Source organism: Telopea speciosissima, chromosome 2 (assembly GCF_018873765.1).
Source record: "Telopea speciosissima isolate NSW1024214 ecotype Mountain lineage chromosome 2, Tspe_v1, whole genome shotgun sequence".
Lineage (NCBI taxonomy): Eukaryota > Viridiplantae > Streptophyta > Magnoliopsida > Proteales > Proteaceae > Telopea > Telopea speciosissima.
Genome location: NC_057917.1, coordinates 65,975,923 through 65,993,931, shown reverse-complemented (window position 1 = coordinate 65,993,931; position 18,009 = coordinate 65,975,923). Strand labels below are relative to the sequence as shown.

The window sequence follows — 18,009 nt, the reverse complement described above, 5'->3', positions numbered from 1 at the left end:
GTATATGTGTGAGTGAGATACGTGGGAGGAGAGAGAAACTGTTAATTTCATAGAAAGCCATCTTCTCTCCTCCCTGCTATTTTATTTATAGATATAAGAATGCTAATAACCCTATACCACTCAACTTGCCCATAGTAATAGTTTCCTTATGATTTAATCCCTCCACTTAACATTACCGCATATTAGACCTACAAGCATGGAAATAAATTACATCACCACCCTAGTCCATCGAAACAGCTTATGCAGAGAATCTTGATCTAAAAACACTTTCAAATAAACTTATAAAATATGATTATCAACACATAATAATATTTTAAACTATTTTATAAACTGTTTACAAATCAATCCATCGAACTCGGAATTTCTGTCCAATCACAAACAGATGTCTGTCTCAAGATATTACCCATTCAGGAAGTGGATTCCTTATTGAGCATCTCTTTCATTTATAAACAAATATCATGAATCCAATGTTTTAATATATATCCAGGCAGGTATCAACCGTTAGTGCACCAAAATGCATAATATTCAACTACAATGATAAGGACCTTTCAAAGTCTTGGGATCAATCATAAACTATTAATGAGAATCTTGTCCTTAATACAACTGACAGTAATCCATTCAAGATTCTCATGCAATCCAGTTCAATATACATAATTATGAATCCTCACATTTGTGTTTGGAATCACCGATCTTATCGACACATAATGCGACAACTGTAGTTGTCAGGGCGTCTAGACGATCCAAGGTGATCGAGAGGGTCCAAAATCAAGGTGCCCGCCTAGGCACCCAAGGCATCTGGACACCTAGGCGATGCCTTGACAACTATGGCAACAACTATATGAACAGAGTGTCTAGTTCTATTCCTAGTTGCAAACAATTTAAGGCATAACCTTAGGACAATGAAATGCCCAATTAAATTATTGCATCTTATCTGCGGCCTTATGTCTGAGCAGTTAAGGAGTGTCATATTGATAAGCTATGTGTAGCAGAGATGAGGATGTTAAGATGGATGTATGGAAAAACAAGGAAGGATAAAGTACGGAATGAATGTATTAAAGCAGAGTAGGGAGTCACCCCAATCAATGACAAGCTATGATAGAGTCGTGTAAGGTGGTATGGTCATATTCAACGGAGGCCTAGGGATGCCCCAGTAAGGAAGAGTGATATGATTCCGAATGAAGGAGCTAAAAGAGCTAGGGGCAGGCCTAAAATGACCATAGGAGAAGTGGGGAGGAAGGACATGCATAGTCTAGGTCTTGTTCCAAGTATGACCTCGGATAGAGCCTATTGGAGGGCAAGCATCTATGTAGCAGACCCCATCTAGCTGAGATTCTCTTGACTTCCTAGGTTATTCCTCTTTCCTCGTACTTTCATCTTTCATCTTTCTGTTTTTTCAATCTTTCATTTGTCATTTTCCCTTTTTTCAGTTCTCACTCATGCCCCATCCCCCTTTTCCCATCTTTTCATTCCCCTGCTTTGTTTAGACCTTGGTTTACCTACTTTGTTTTGTTTGGATCCATGTAGCCGACCCCATTAAGTTGGGATAAGGCTGAGTTTGTTGTTGTTGTTGTTGTTGTTGTCTACGGCCTTATCTTTAAAAAAATAAGAAATGTTTCTTCAGGAATGTCAAGAAATGTAGCTTTTGAGGACAAATGGGGTATCAAGTGTGCATGACGGGATATAAAACAATCCCATTTTAGGAGTAGCAACAATACCCCTGCATGGTTTTCTTTCTACATGCAATTTCAAAAAATATGGATGTTATTGGATTATCCTGCCCCAAAAGCTTAGGCTACTAGGAGAGGCCCGACGGGTACATGAAGTCATCCAAGTCCTGAACTTAGTTAATAAGGGATTTTTCCCTAGCAAATGCAGAGAAAAACAAGTTTCCCCAGACAGGAGTTTTAACAATCTTTTGGCTGGTTTCTGGGTCTTCTAGCGCTGTATAGTGTTTTTACTTCTTTTTAAAAATAAAAGGCCCAACCTAAGAAAAAGATGGGAATTATTTACGAACATTGTTCAGGGAAACATTCTGGAACCAATTGCAAACCTAGGGAGAACAAAGTTTCCATCAAGAAGGCCCACTCTAACATTTGTAATAGTGTGTATGATGGTCCCTATAGACTTCTCCTGCAATAACATGACCAACCAATCAGTCAACAAGAATCCACTTCAAGTTTTAGAGTTTTGGCTCGAGTGGGCAGATATCATATTGTAAACACTGTGCCCATCCCATCATTGACTCATCTGCTGCAAATTTTTTGTGAACATGAAACTCTTTCTCATATGCCGACAACGAAATGGTCTGCTTCTGAGCCAAATACCATAGTTCATGGAGCACAAATAATCTCCTACATATCTACATAAATTTGATCCATTCAGATTCATCCACTGTATTTACTATTTCTACCATTTCAAACTTCTTCTCAAATAAATTGTAAGACCCGAATTAATTCCTTCCAGCTCTGTACAAGCTTATAGCAACATAAAGATTCAGTGATCGATCAAGAGAAAGGGGTGAAATTGTAAGTCCACACTATTCCTGGTGGAAAGAACTGTGTAAACATGGCTAAAACTTAAAGAAGATTCTGAAGGATGTTACTTTGATTCATGAAGTTACTAATTCTTAGAAACTAATTGATACCAAAGTAATAGAAATTTAGAGCTCCAAGAGAGAACCATACAGCAGTAAAGGGAAGTGCAAGACAACTTCCTTATAGACACTGTAAGAATAAAATATGCCACTATATCTGTAGATATTATTTCTTACATACAAAAATCATAACTCATTATATGGTCTAAATACTGGGATAAACATGCCAAGGGAATGAAGTGAGGAATTATGGTTCTGGATGAGTTTTTAGATAATCCAAAGATCAATATCAAACCAACACTGGTACCTCAGGTATTTGCAGAGGTCTTCAGGTATACATCCAGAGCAGTGGCCTATGCTTTTAGTGGTCCTTCAGACACCAGAGATTTAACAAGAGAAGAGAAATGGCCCTCCATCAGGGTCTCAGATTGTCATCTCACTTGGATTTGAGTGGAATGGTGGATATTCGTCAAAGGAGATTCCCCCAGCTGTTGGGTATTCCAGAGAGTAGCAATGGTCCAAAGTAGATATCCCATCTCACTGGAGAGATATATGTCTTCGCCTCCTCTAGGAAGAGACCCAAGAGGCATAAAGATCAGCCAACTGCTTAGCCCACAAGTTACCCAGTTAAAGGGTGACCGGGCTTGATTTGATATGCAAACTGAGCATTCCATGGTAATCCTTTGTGCTTGCTCTGTTTTTACTTTGCTTTTTTAAGCCACTTCTGTACTTCGGTCATACCTTGTCTTTGCATTTCTCTCTTTGATAAATTATTTGTTATTTCTCAAAGAGGAAGAAGACAGGAAAGACAAAAACAATAATGAACATTCATATCAAACATTTAATGGCAACAACATGATTGTACTCCTCCCCCCCCCCCCCCCCATTAACTTATTTAGTCAATCACTAACAAAAAAATGAGAGGGTGACGAAAATTGTTTTGACTCACATGTTGATCGGCGGAAGAACTTCCTCCTTAGCCTTTCCTTGGTGAACACATAGCTTCCAGCAAGAATGTCAGTTATTATTGTAGCAAGCTGTGACATCAATGCTAATGGCTCCACACCAGCTTCCATAATCTCTCTCAAGTTTTTTACAGTGTTCACAGTGTCTGCTGATAACGCCAAATCAAGTAGATCTACCAATTTCTCATCAGAGATCAATCCAACCTGGAAGAAAGTAATAACATTAAGTATGATGAATTCTAAAGCAGCGTTTCTCATAATAAGTATTCTATTTTTTAAATTTTTTTTGGGGGGGATGTTGGGGAGCAGCTTTTCTTGTAAGAATCAACACTACCACTAGGACAATTTGTTCTTTCTCCTAAATCATCATAAATTTGCAATTAATCAATGAATTCTTCTTTGAGATTATATGCGGTTACAAAGAATTTTTTTTAACTTCATTCACAAAGTACACGGCATATCGAAGCTAAAAACTTCACGAAGTTAAATAAATAAACAATCAGGAAAAAAGCAAGTCCTTTTTTTTTCCCTGAACAGTACGAATAAAAAATGTAAGAGTCGGATCAATAGAACAACTTTCTCATAAAATTTTCTTCTGCCAATTAAAGGGGGGGAAAATCTTTTCATAGAGCTGGGAACCTCTTTGTGAATGCAACTGATTTTGATAGTAGTTGTTTATGCAACAGAAACAATCAAATTAACAGCAACAGGCTACATGGATGAGAGTCAGTAACAAACAGGAACAAAATGAGTACCAACACCATGAATGCCTCCTTGTAATACATGAATTCTTCCAAAGAGAAAGACAATGAAGAAGACCACATGCATAAACAGATAAATAAGAAAAACTAGGGGAAACAAGACATTAGACATGCATTGAAATTAAGTTCAACTTAGAAACATTATCAAAAACAATCCTTTTGCTGGAGTACATCATAGAATAGCATATTTAATGAATCCGGGACTATAGTTGTTTCCACAACTTTGACCATGGAATACAGACAAAAAGGACATAAGGAAATATATTTTAGCAAAGAAATTACAGTAGAAACGATAAAGAACTTACAAGTTCCTGAACCAAAGGGACAGTAATCCTCTGCCCAAGCAAACTCAGTTGCTCTAGAGTCATCTCAGCATCCCTCAAAGATCCATCTGAACGTGATGCAATAAGTTTTAGTGCATCCTTATCAATCTCTAAATCTTCCTGGGTTACGATCCACTGCAATGTATAGATGATATCTGCATCCTTCAGCTTTGGAAAAAAGAACTTCTGACACCTGGATATAATTATATGAGGTAAATGATCGAGACTTGTACTAACAAGGATAAAAACCACACGTCTGGGTGCTCGATCAATGACCTTTGAGATAACACTCCAGGAATCAGGGGGCAAATTATCGCAATCATCAAAAATAAAAACTCTATACTGAGATTGCAGCTGGGACATAATCATGTTGTCAATTAGATCCATGGTGCTCTCAAAATCAAAATTTCCAATCGGACCAAGTTCCCTTACATTTCTGCTCTTACCCAAATCATGTGCAATACATGAATTGCAGCCACCACAAGGTTTGGGATGTTCTGGAGATTGGCAATTTAAAGCTCTGGCAAAAACACGAGCACATGAGGTCTTTCCAGTGCCATGAGGACCATAAAACATATATGTCAAGCCTACTTTCCTTTTCACAACAGCATTTGAAAGAGCCTGTGCTACCAAGTTCTGTCCCACAAGATCCTTGAAGGTTCTTGGCATATATTTTTGCGTCAAACTTTGGTGTCTAACATGGCGGTGCCCTTTTAAGTTGGGACGATCACGATCACCAGATCTAGCTTCAGAAGCAAGGTCAAAATCTACCTCATGCTTTAAACCATTATCAGAAAAAATTCCTAGCCCCCCTGAATACTCCCGCGGCCAAGCAGAATTGTCTGTGCTGTCCTGAGATCCTGATGGATCAACTAGTAGAGGCAGTGCCTCTGCATCAGAATTGGTAGATGAGCTTGAGTGATCAGATTCTGCAGGCATATCTGAACCATCTCTTATTTGGGGAATGGAGCCCCCTTTCCTTGACCTTGTGTCGGACAGCCCACAAGATAAATTCCTTCCAGCCATGTCCAGAAATGTTTTTCCACTGTGGTGAATTCTCGACCAATTCCAAGGAATGCCACACCCATTTCCAGGAGCCCGGGTGCCATCCAGATTCAAATCGCCATCCTCTTCTTCCTCCATGTAATACTTAGGTTGTGAACCACGGGCTAATGAATTCGAAGCCACAGACAATTCATTGTGAGCTCCGATATCTCTTGAGCCAGTAGCAGGCTGAGCTCTCCTCACGCCTCGCAACCTATGCCTCCCTACCCTGCGCAATCCACTGCAGTAGCCATGATTGTTAGCTTCTAGTTCCTTACTGGTTCTCTCCTGTTGTATATGTCTTCCATGTTGATGAATGTGAAAAGAATCAACATCATCACTGTCCATTGGAAACTCGTTGAGCTGTTCTGAAAGGGTTTTAAGCTGCACATCTTGACGAGCCTTCCCCTTCCCCAAAATCTTTTTAGCTCTTGGTTCTGCCTTACCTGACAGTAAGTCATCGACTGAGTTGTGAGCATCTTGTACAGTATCCTCAGTACCACCAAGAAGATCGCTCCTTCTAGTTTTCTGATTAGATTCTTCTCCCATAATTCTTTTGGAATTTCTAACTCTACCTATGCTACTCCGATCACTAGTTACTGCCCCTCCAGCGTTGTCCCTGCTCACTTCAGCAGCAGCAACCTTTGGTGCCACTTCACTTGCAAGAGGTGGGGAGCTTCCTGATAACCTTCTACCTTCCCTTCTACGCTCAATGCCTATAGACCTCCTTCCCTCACGTATTGCAACATCCTTTTCTAGTCTCTTAGACAAAGAATCAGCAATAGAAGGAGAATGCCAAGAGGGAGGACTAGTTGAAGGATCTCTGAGAGACCTTGTCCTCTGAAGGACAATAAGGTCCCTCATAAGCGACCTTTCGGTCAATATGGGGCTCTGCTTGTGCATATGGTTCTTCAAATGAATGCAATTTGTCAAATGGACATGATTGCGGAGATGATCGCTAATATTACCATTTTCATCTTTGAGAGATTTACCACGAACAGGCCTGGTCATGATCAGAACATACACAGGTCCCGCAGCAGAGACGGAAGCAAGAGCAGAACAGCATATGACATAAAATCAAGCATTTTCCGTTCCTCAAACACCAGGTTACTTCGCAATCATAGAAATATCCAAAAAATATGGCCAAATAAGAAACTCATCCCATCCCACTCGTGAAATTTCCCCGTAAAGGCTGTGATGAACGCCTAACTCCGGTACTTAAAACTCAAGAAACCAGAGCTCCTCCAGAGAAATCTCGTAACCGAGGCATGCAAGTCTGGATATCGTCATTCCCCCACCAATATCTCCAAGAAGTTGTATGACTGTAAAGCTCAAACCTTAAGCTTCGCTCTCAACTCTTATTCCCCTGAAGTACCAACAGCAACCAGTAACTGCAACAAATGTGGCTAAATCATCCGAACTTTAAAAAACCGGATCATTGACAAGCAACAGTCTTTCGTTTCCTCCTTTGCCAGAATTAAGCCAAAATTATCTCCTCATTTCTGCAGACTCACAGAGCAAAACAACCTCGAAGAAACGGTTATCAATATCTCTGTAACAGTCTGGAACTCGCTTGCTTCCATTCTTTCTCTAAGGTTCCATCATTTCTGCATATTCAGAATGGCAAGAAACAATGTAACACCGAGATTGGAGCGAACAGAAACCTCATAATCAATTCAAATACAATAAGATTTTTTTTTTAAAAAAAAAAACTAACAAGAAAAAAATTAAGAGAAGTCACCGAACTCACCTGTAGAGCAAGAGATCCGTTGCTGATCCACAGCTAAGTTCTTTTTTACCAGATCTCTTTCTCTCTCTCTGCAACTTTCACATGAACTTCACGAGGATTTCTTCCACAGAAGCGATAGAGAGAACGAGAGGCGGTGACGGAGATCTGCTCCCGCCCCTAACAGCCAGCTTGAACCGGGCCAAACCCCCATCTTGTTCCTTACTTTCAGCTCGAAAAACTAGCGTCCTATCCCAAAATATGTATTTATATTTAGGATATAAATTTTTTCAATAAAAAAAAAAAAAAAAAAAAAAAAAAGAGGGGGGCGGGAGAACCGGAGAAGGAGTAAGAGAACAAAATTCCCAGTGCCGTTGAGGCGGCCCCCACTGTATAGGGCAAAGAGTTGGAAAGAGAAAAAGATTAGGTATCCACCACGTGTCCAGTCTGTCCACGTTTCTAAACATAGAATCTTCTGAGGCGGGGCCAGGTAATAAATGGTTGAAAAAACGGCGTATCTGTACAAAAGTAACGGTGTCCCGTCTAAGACCACAAAGCGTTATGGGGTTAACCCAACGGCCATCATGTGACTGTCACGTGCACATTCAATGAGATCCGTTGATGTTATTAGGGATTCCATCATATTCTGTTCTGTTTAAAATGTATGGAAGGGATGAGTTCCAGAGATTACGATACAGTGGACTAAGTTAGCCAACTGGTTATTTTAATCGTTGGATTAGAATAATTTATTGGTCTACGGTTTCCGTTATGCACCTTCACTGTCCGTTGTTACATAGGACTCCGAGAAGGTAGTGGGTGATGGGATGGGAGATCTGATATCTCAGACAGAAATTCGAAAACCGTGATAGGACCGTTCATTTATATCGGTGCTGTCAATTGTCAGAGTTTTTCTTTTTTTTTAACAACAGATCCGATTTCAAAAATTATTGAAATTAATAGTTCCTCCCACTCGTGTTTGAGATAAACGAAAATTTACCAAAACATAAATCATTCATTCTCTTATCATAATTTTGGGGGAGCGTTTTCTGTGGACAGTGCAGGACTACGTCCGCATGGCAGCATGAGAGCATGCGCATGTATATTGGGGTAGGAATTTTCGTCTTTCATGGGGGTGTGGTTGTCATTTCAATTCTCCTTCAGACTGTATTTAATCGTGATTTGTCACATGGAGAACATTTTCTCCTTAATTTTATCAATTAATAAATCTAAAAGCTAAACCTTATATATCTAATAGGAAAAAGAACATTGCTCAATAGCATATAGCCTACACCTACACCCTCTTTGAAATTACCGCTCCATCTTCTATAAAGAAAAATCCCCCCTATCGATGGTTGCCCATGAGCATCTCGTAGGCCTTCACAATGTGTGCAACAACCACGTGATCAGACAGCATTTTTCTTCCCATATCCAATAATTACAATTGTTGCATCACCTTTAATACTAAATATAGATGGGCAATGTAAAAGACATTTTGCCTAAAGAAAGAACCATCAAAAGAACACTAGTCTTCAATATTAACTGCCCACTTAATTTTCAATTTTTTTATTTTATTTTTTTGGTATGAAAAGGTCTATATATTGACGCATGACCAGCGCAAGAAATCTTAATTACATATCTCAGATAACTAAGGATTGGAAGACTGTCATGTCGTCCTGCATGTTAAAGACAAGGATTTCCAGGCCAAGCAGTCAATTACTCAGTTAATCTCCATGGAGATGTGAATTTTTCAAAAATTTGAAAGAAACAAAATATCGATGCATTTGTAATATGATGACAGCATGGATTGCACATTCGCAATTGTACTGTAGGAAACACCCATTGAGAAACCATTGTTTTCAATTTTGAAATATGGTAATAAATGATAAGGGTAATGTAATGAATGTAGGATTTTTTTTTTGGGTAAAGAATGAATGTAGGATTTATGCCCAAATAAAATCTGAAACACAACAGCACAATTCCAATTTCCAACAGTGAATTCATTAAAATTCATAACTTGGTTTGGGTAGTAGATAAATATATTGAAACACAACCAAAAAGTAGACAATGATAATCTATTTGGCATGGAAAGAGAAACAAAAACTTTTGGTTTGTGCAGTCTGGAGGAGGGTTGTCAAAGTTCAGCCTGAGTTGGTCGGATTGATCAAAACCGATCGGTTCAATTTGGATCAAATGAAATCTAATTCTTATCGATTTGGTTTCAGGTTGGTGTTTTATGGAACATGTAGAAATTGACGAAATGCATCAATCAAACCGAAAATTGGACCAAACACGATAACAAAAATTTTGAGACCGGACCAATAATAACTTGATAAGAAACTAAAACCCCCAAAAAAACCAGAATCTTCCTATTAATCTCTTTATGTATACTTGAAAACCCAAAACTAGACTGAACCAAACCTGTTAGTAACTCGATTACTAACCGATAAGAAATCGGACCAAAACAAAAAACTTTCTTAACAGTTTGGTTTCTAGTTGACCAAGTAACAGACCAAAACCACTTCAATCTGATTAAAACCAAGAACTTCCTTAACGGTTTGATTTTGGATTGACCTAATAACAAACCGAAACCAATTCAGCCCAACTGAAATCGAACTGAACAAGCCGATTGACACCCTAATCTAGGACAAATTTCCATTTTGGATCATATGTTAACTTAGCGATTGATTTTGGATTCTAGGATGATATTGGTATCTAAAGGAAGAATGGCATGTTTTCATTTTTGCTTCTAGCACAGACCCTTTTAACCTAGGGCATAAATCTTCTAGGAAGTTGATTATGAGATTAATCTAGGTTTGATGCACCACATCCATGTTCTCAAATCTGAATCATGCATGGCTTATAGATTATAAATATTTGTCTTAGCAATAGATCATTTCTATTTTCTCTTGCCTCTCGTAGTTTCCATGTTCTTTGCGAATGCAACTTTACGATGGTTTTTGCATTTAAAGAGTGTTTATTAAGTGTTTTCATGGCGATCTTGGTTTGCCAAAATTTTAAAATAGAAAAAATATTCGTGCATGAGAGATTCTTCAATCAACTCCATCAAAAATGGGGTAGGGGTGTTTAGATCATTTCATATGAATATTTATGCCAATCCAACTGCATTTAATGCGACGGTTCATTAAAACTTTTGCCTTTTAGAATTGAACAACATAATTTATCTGTTGCAATTGTTAGTTTGGGTGGGATTTCTGTTTTTTTTTTAAAATGGGTTTTGTGTGATCTTGGATTAAAAAACAGATTATAACAAGTCAAATTTGCAATAATTGATTCCTAAAGCATTGTCACAGTACCCTATATTTTGAACTTATTTTAAATTTTACTTTTCTTGTGTGTTAGGTAAGTAAAGTCTTCATGGTGTATTACCTAACACATACAAATTGCCTCAATTATATGAAGGGGCATGAAGCCATAAGGGTGTCAAAGTTCAGCCTGGATTGGACCAAACTGAATCTATTTTGGTTTGATTTTAAGTTGGGATTTTATGGAATCAGTAGAAACTCAGAGTAAATCGGACTCACCAAATACACTGAACGAAACCAAAAACTGGACTGAACCTGATAAGAAACTGAAAACCCCTAAAAAAACTAGGATTTTCTAAATGTAAAGCCAAAATCAGACCAGACCAAACCCAATAATAATCTAATTACAAATTGATAAAAAAAAATCAAATCACACCGGACCAAAACAGAAACCAATAAGAACCAAAACTTTGCTTAACAAATTGGTTTCGTAGTGGCCTAGTGTTGCGTGTGAAACCTCCAATGCTTGATCCGCCACGGATGAGCCTGCAAAAACCAAGCGATGAGCACAAGAGAACCGGTGTGGCTCGGCCTAGGACTCTCCGATGCTCAAGTCGGTCTCCAATGCAACAACGTAACTGCATAGTAAAAGCCGGATGATTGATGGTGTTCCATACGGTATTTATAGAATGAGGAGGAGATGAGGCGGTTGAGAGAGTCCTAGTATGGTAGGAGTCCTTCTTTCGGAAGATTCTCTAGCGTAGAGCGGAGTGGAGAGCTATTTTCGGTCGGACTCTTATTAAGGTAAGAGTCCATGTAGAGTGCGATTCGTGTTGCGCTGGGATCATGGCTCGATCCTTATCCCGTGACTCTCGGGATGCGCCGCGTGGCGGAGATCCCCGGTGGGGTACTATGGCAGCTTCAGTGGAGGAGGGCTCGGCCTCGGAGGTCGGCCCAGGGGGTCGGCAGAGGAGGTCGGCCCGAGAGGTTGGTCTCGGCCGCAAGCTCGGCCAGGAGTCTATGGCTGACCTGTATGAGCTGGGCCTCAACCACCGACTAGCTCGCTCGAGTCTAGCTCTGTCAGGTGACTTATCGGAGATGGGGTCGGCCCGGTCTCCTGCTCGGCCCAACTCGGTTCTCGAACTGAGGTCGGGTCGGTCATGTGGCACCCTCTGATAGGAGGGGTGTTTTATGCCTCATCACCTAGTAACAATTGAAACCGATTTATTCCAATAGAAACAAAACTGAACCGGCCGATTGTGATAAAACGACCCAACCCAACTCAACCCAGACACATCTAAGGAAGAAAAGAAAATGATGATGGCAGTCAAGAAGGGGATTTGGTGGGAAAAAAAAAAAAAAGTTTCTCTAGAATGATTACCATCTGTTTTTAATGTCCAAAACGAGAGTGAATCCCTACTTCTATGTTATATAGAACATTACGAGTTGATTCCACTTTGGATTTTATGATACTTCCCTTTATATGTTAAAACTATTAAAAGTGCTAGTTTGGATCTTCCACTAATTATTATGTTTATCAGACTCTTTTGATGATAACTATATTTTAAAGCAGCGCCATCATAGCAGCACGATACCTCCTTTCACTTCTTTTTCTTTTTACCCCCTCCTTTCTCTATGTTATGATAAGGATCTTTTTTTATTTATTTTTTTTTTCTTTTTCTGCAAGTTGTTATGATAAAGTTTTCACGATCTAACTTTAACACATGGCTGTGTAAAATGTTTGAGTGGGTCTATGTAGTTAAGACCTCACATCCATCTCAAAATTAATTATAAATATGTTATTATGTGATTTTATTTTCATTTCCTTGGTAATTTGTAATTTTCGAATAGAGTTGATTCAAAAGCAAGGATACTTCATTTACTTAGGATAAAGCTATGTTGTTGATGTTGTTGAAAGTGTCGCTATAAGGAAGTATTTCTCTTGTTTAGTTTCAGTGAGTATCGAGCACATATTTCAGTTACTCTTCATATATTTAAATGGAAAAATTAAAGTTACCTAGTCGTGTGGCTCCTAAGCCTAGACATAAGAGCACACAAAATACTATCCTGCCTCCCATGAAATAAAAAATGGCATCTATGTTGATGCCCTTATGTGAGCTCTCATTAGCCCCCATGCTGGTGTAGATGCTACGAGACCAGATAGAGATCTCTTGCCCAATTTAAATTTGTAATGAATTCTCATGTGGGAGTTCCACGTAGATGCCAGAAAAAATAGTCCCATATTATGAATGGGTAATGTACAAATTTTTAAGATTAATTCTTCTGAAGCCACTAACAAGTGCTTTCAGGGCCAGGTTTAGCAGGCCAAAGAAATCCAGTGTGATCTCGGTTGCTCCCACGTGGAGGGGGAGATTGTTGATATTCCATGCGAAAATGACAAAGTTCTCCAAAATCTTTTTACCTAATTAATCATCCGCAAAGTTTAGCCCCAAAAAATTTTTCAACAAAATATATAATATTCAACCACCACTTAACCCTCAACCACCTCCCCAATGAAGCAGGATAGTTGATACCATAACACCTTATTAAGATCCTGACCCTGCTACTTACAGACAAGGGTACCACCACCAACTGAAGCAAAAACAGCTTTTCAAATTTTAATTGTTTCATATTTTCTAGCCCCACCTGAATCAATGCCATCAAAGGGACTTCACTCAGCGTCTCAGCAGCGGTTGATGAAGAAACCATTTATAGATAAATAAGAGTAAAGCTTCTTCAGATTTATTAATTGAATCGTTGAGCGCTGAGGTGCATTAAGTCACAGTTGGAGTAAATAAGACGTTACGCTATCAAAATCTGACTTAACTCCTACTACTCATCAAATCACCACTGAATGAATTTCCTCTTGGATATTGTAAATCTGTTTTTGCCTCTGAATGAATTTCCCCTTGCATGGCTGGTAATTTTGGAATCGTATCGATGATCTCGAAACGATATTATTGTATTATACTTGTATACAAAATTTGAAGGTAGTCAAGAAGCTCGGGAGCACCATCCGGATGTTTAGAAAATGGTATGGATTGGCTACATGTCAAATTTCAAATCGATATTTAACATATTCTCGCATATCTAGGCATCCCCTCCTATGTATATATTGCCCCTTGTGATAATCCATGACTTTTCAATACCTTTTTTTGTCACTTGGAATTTTCAAATTATAAATCCATAAAAACAAAGACCTCAAGTTTAGCTGAAACTTAATATGTGAGTAGATTACCTAAGTTCACCAATACACAGAATATACCCAGACCTAAATTCCCATGTGACTGTTTTTGGAGGGTGTGTCCAGGCCCTACTTTCATAATTTAAAATTTTAAAATTATTATTTTTTAGGGCAAGTGATTGATGCCTGGTCACATAGCCCTTGCACTATCCCTATCAAATTTGGTTGCATAAGTTAATCGTATGCCCCATCATTCTTCTTTCTTTGATGCTTATTATCTTCTAAGACGTTGCAATAATGTAAATAAGATTAGATTGATAAGTAACTTACAGGTAGATGAAGGTACTTGAATTTTAAACAAAAAATAAAAGATTAATAATTTATGGGAGGGGGATCGTTGCCAACTAGCCCATGCACCAGTGTGGGGGACAACGAAAGCACACAAAGGCATCCAACATGGTGGGATTTTTCATTTCATGAGAAATAAGGCGGTCATTTTTCCATTCTTGTGTTTGGTGCAAGCGCCACTAAACTTTCTTTTTCCCATAATTTTATAAATCTTTCAAGATCAACCAAGCATAAGGATGCAAATCTCCTACCTATATCAGTGGTGAATCCCCACTCATATATAATATTTAGAAAAAAGAACATTACTTGGTCACATGGTTCATGCGACCAAACACAAGAGCATGCAAAAATACCACCTTATCCGAATCAAAAAGTGTATCTATGTTGATGCCCACACGTGCACTGTCATTAGCCACTTCGTTGATACAAGCGCTACATGAAAAGCCAATGATCTATGCAGGAGCATGTGTGTTGTACCTAGACATAGAGAAGAGAAAATGACCACCATGTCCCTATGAAAGACAAAAATACACCCATGTTGATGATTTCTGTACATACTTCCATTGGCTACCGCGTTGGCATAGAGGGATGTTCCTTATTTATATTTATATTGTGTGTGTGAGAGAGACTAATAATAACTTTCGATTAGATAAAGAAAGAACGTTCCCATGCTTAATTATACATGTATAGTTGAATAGTTTTTTTATTTTTTTCTTCTTCCCCCGATAAACTATAGTTGAATACTCGTTCAAGAAGAGGTGCACCCAAAGTCCAATAATTAACTTTACTAATTTAACAAATTTTTCAGTTGAAATGTTTGACTACTTGTACTTTGGAATCCGCGAATCCAATTAATGTCTAATGATAAGCGTGCATTCTCAAGCTTAACCTAAAATAAAAAATAAAAAAAATGGATTACTGATTCTCTGAGTTTGACCTTATTTAAATTTCCATTGATGGGGACTGGGCCACTAGGGAGCATCATTCGAAAAGCTTGCTAGTGTCATCATCACATGGAGAAGAAGATACAGTAATCACAATTTATCATCTCTTTCTCTAATTCAAATTCTCCAGAGAGAGATATGGAGAAGAGGATCAAATGTGTCCTAATCTCTCGTGTGATATGATATTGTCCGCTTTGACCTAATGAACTTCATGATTTTATAACGTATCATACTAAATATAGGAAGACCAGTAAGAAAGAGTGACCAAATTCGATTGGAAGGAACTAAAAGAGGTAGGGACAACCCTAAAATGACTATTGAAGAAGTAGTAAGAAATCATATGCATATGATAGGACTAGATCCTAGTATAACCGCGGATAGAGTTGTTTGGAGGTCAATGACCCATGTAGCCGATCCCGCGTAATAGGATGTTCTTGGGATGCTGCTTTGACTAATGCTTAACCCTCCCCCCCAACTTTTCTCTTGTTTTTTTTTTTTTTTAACCCTTTCAGATCCATGTAGCCGACCCCATTTAGTTGGGATAAGGTTATGATTGTTGTTACTCTTTATCAAGAGTTCATAATCTCCCTTATTAATCGATGTAAGACTAAATTTACATTCTCTCATCAATCTCTCAAATCCCATGGTATTAAATCGTCTTCTTGGGTGTCACACATGTAACCTTAATACTAACATGGAGACCGATTAGAACATTCATATTGACAGTAATTTTGCTCACTCCTGTGCCATAGGACAGGAACCACATTACCAAGTACCTTTCTTTTTTCCAACAAATTATTATGTGTATCAGATATTTTTTATCGCAAATTTGCAACTGCATTTTAAAGCACCGCCACCATAGCAGCACAGCACATATTTTCTCTAGTTTTTCTTTTTCTCCTATTCTTTTCTATACATGGTTATGATAATATTTCACAATCTAACACATGGTACTACCATTATGTTAGTGTAGGGAGTCTGAGTGGGTCTATGTAGTTGATGACCTCACCTCCATCTCGTGAGTAGGTGAAGAAGTGTTACAAAACAAGTAGATTTACAAGAAAAGTAAATGTAAAACAAAGTTAAAAAACAACACCTATTTGTTTTGTAAAATTTTTTCTTATCTAGTGGATTTAGGTAATTTTTTCAATAATTAATTAGATAAAAAGTAGCAGCGCTTAGGCACTGCGAACTTAAGCTCACCACCCTTTAATTAGCAAATCTTATTGGAGGTAAAACATTGACATAATAAGAGATGGCAACACTTCTTTACCAAATGACAGCCAATTGAATAAACAAATAAAGAACCTAATGTAAATGTTACATGAACTATTAGCAAGGACAAGTGGGCCGGGCTTTCCATTCATATATAGCAACTATAACTTGTTAATAAGCTAAAAACAGATTAATCATGAATCGTTATCCCCTCCTCCAATTCCTCCAGTTCCTTCCATGAGGGCGGTAATGACCACCCCATCCCCTGCCCAAAAACAATGCCCAAAGTGGGGTTCACTCCCCCAATTAGAGGAATTGAAGGTGCCCGCAAATTGGAGGTGATAATTATTCGATTAATCATACCCATAATTATTCCAGCCTAGAGTTTCACCCAAAAAAGAGTCCCAAGATAAGATGATGTTTATGGAAATCCATTCATTCTTGTAATTATCTGCAAACTGAACTCATAATAAATTTGCCTGAACAACTCAAATATCTTTAACTTTCTGGGATACCATAGAATTTTTGAAACACGAAAGGAACGAAACAATACAAGTTAGGACAGATCTTTTACATAAAAGACTACAAAATTACTCAAATCAAAGGATTCCACATCAAACCATTTGGCAGTTGGGTGTTCCAAGTGTTATTCAGAATTTGTCGATGCATAAGAAACGTCACAAAACCCTAAGTTTTGTGGTGTCAATTTTTGAGGATCAAGCACCTATGTAGGCTTCAAAAAGTTTAAAAACATACACAGTGGCGAGTAAAATAATATGAAAGGATTGGAGATATATATGAGCTATCAAGCATAAGGAGGATAAGCATGCGCAAGGAAATCCAAATTTCTGCCTTTAATACTGATCTGAACTTTGATGACAAGCTCATGTAGATAGAACACATGAGTTGATAAATAGTAATAATAGACAACGCACTATTCTTCAACAATGATAGGCAGAGAAACTGTTTGATAGCACTGAGAAACCATAGGCAGAGATACTGCTTGATAACACTGAGAAACTTGTGTTCATGACGAGGAAATGTTAGATTATACACACAGTTGCAAGTAGAATTATATAAAAGGAATGGATATATATGAGCTATCAAGCACTCAGGATAAGTATGCAGAAGGAAATCCTAATTTCTGCCTTTAATACTAATTTGAACTTTGATGACAAGCTCATGCATGGGAGCACACCAATGAGGTGCAACTGAACGGTTCTGTAGATGGGTGTTCAAAACCTCAAAGTAATTAATTAAGCGCCCAAGTTTTATGATAAACTGATCTTTACCATAGGTTTTCAATGTTCTTCCCCATCTATGATCTCTAACCAAGTCAATGTTAGAGATCCAAAAGGTCAAGCCATCAGCCCCAAGATTATACAGAGCTCTCGCCTTTATGGATGAAACCTACAATAACAATAAACATCAGCAAACAAAATCAATTTTCAATTAAAATATATATTACATGAATATAATCCATGTCATAACTTATTGTGATGAAAGAACAAAACTTCGATCCTTAACAGTAAACTTTGAGGATTAAAACCTAACCACGGTCACCATTAATTATGGGTGGGTGAGATATATATATATATATAGAGAGAGAGAGAGAGAGAGAGAGAGAGAGAGAGAGAGTCTGC

General features: G+C 38.2%; 1 protein-coding gene and 1 long non-coding RNA gene across 2 annotated transcripts in view; one reads left to right on the top strand and one right to left on the bottom strand.

Moving 5' to 3' along the window:
- Nucleotides 1-7,087, bottom strand: part of LOC122649708 (protein STICHEL-like 3) — an 18,676-nt gene extending 11,589 nt beyond the window's left edge. The window contains exons 1-2 of the mRNA XM_043842951.1: nucleotides 4,625-7,087; nucleotides 3,543-3,762 (exon numbers count right to left, since the gene is read on the bottom strand). Coding sequence (XP_043698886.1) covers nucleotides 3,543-3,762; nucleotides 4,625-6,697 — 2,293 coding nt within the window. The 5' untranslated portion in view covers nucleotides 6,698-7,087. The remainder of the gene's footprint in view (nucleotides 1-3,542; nucleotides 3,763-4,624) is intronic.
- Nucleotides 1-18,009, top strand: part of LOC122649712 — a 22,825-nt gene extending 4,816 nt beyond the window's left edge. The window contains exons 2-3 of the long non-coding RNA XR_006331321.1: nucleotides 13,975-13,979; nucleotides 17,995-18,009. This is a non-coding gene — a long non-coding RNA (uncharacterized LOC122649712). The remainder of the gene's footprint in view (nucleotides 1-13,974; nucleotides 13,980-17,994) is intronic.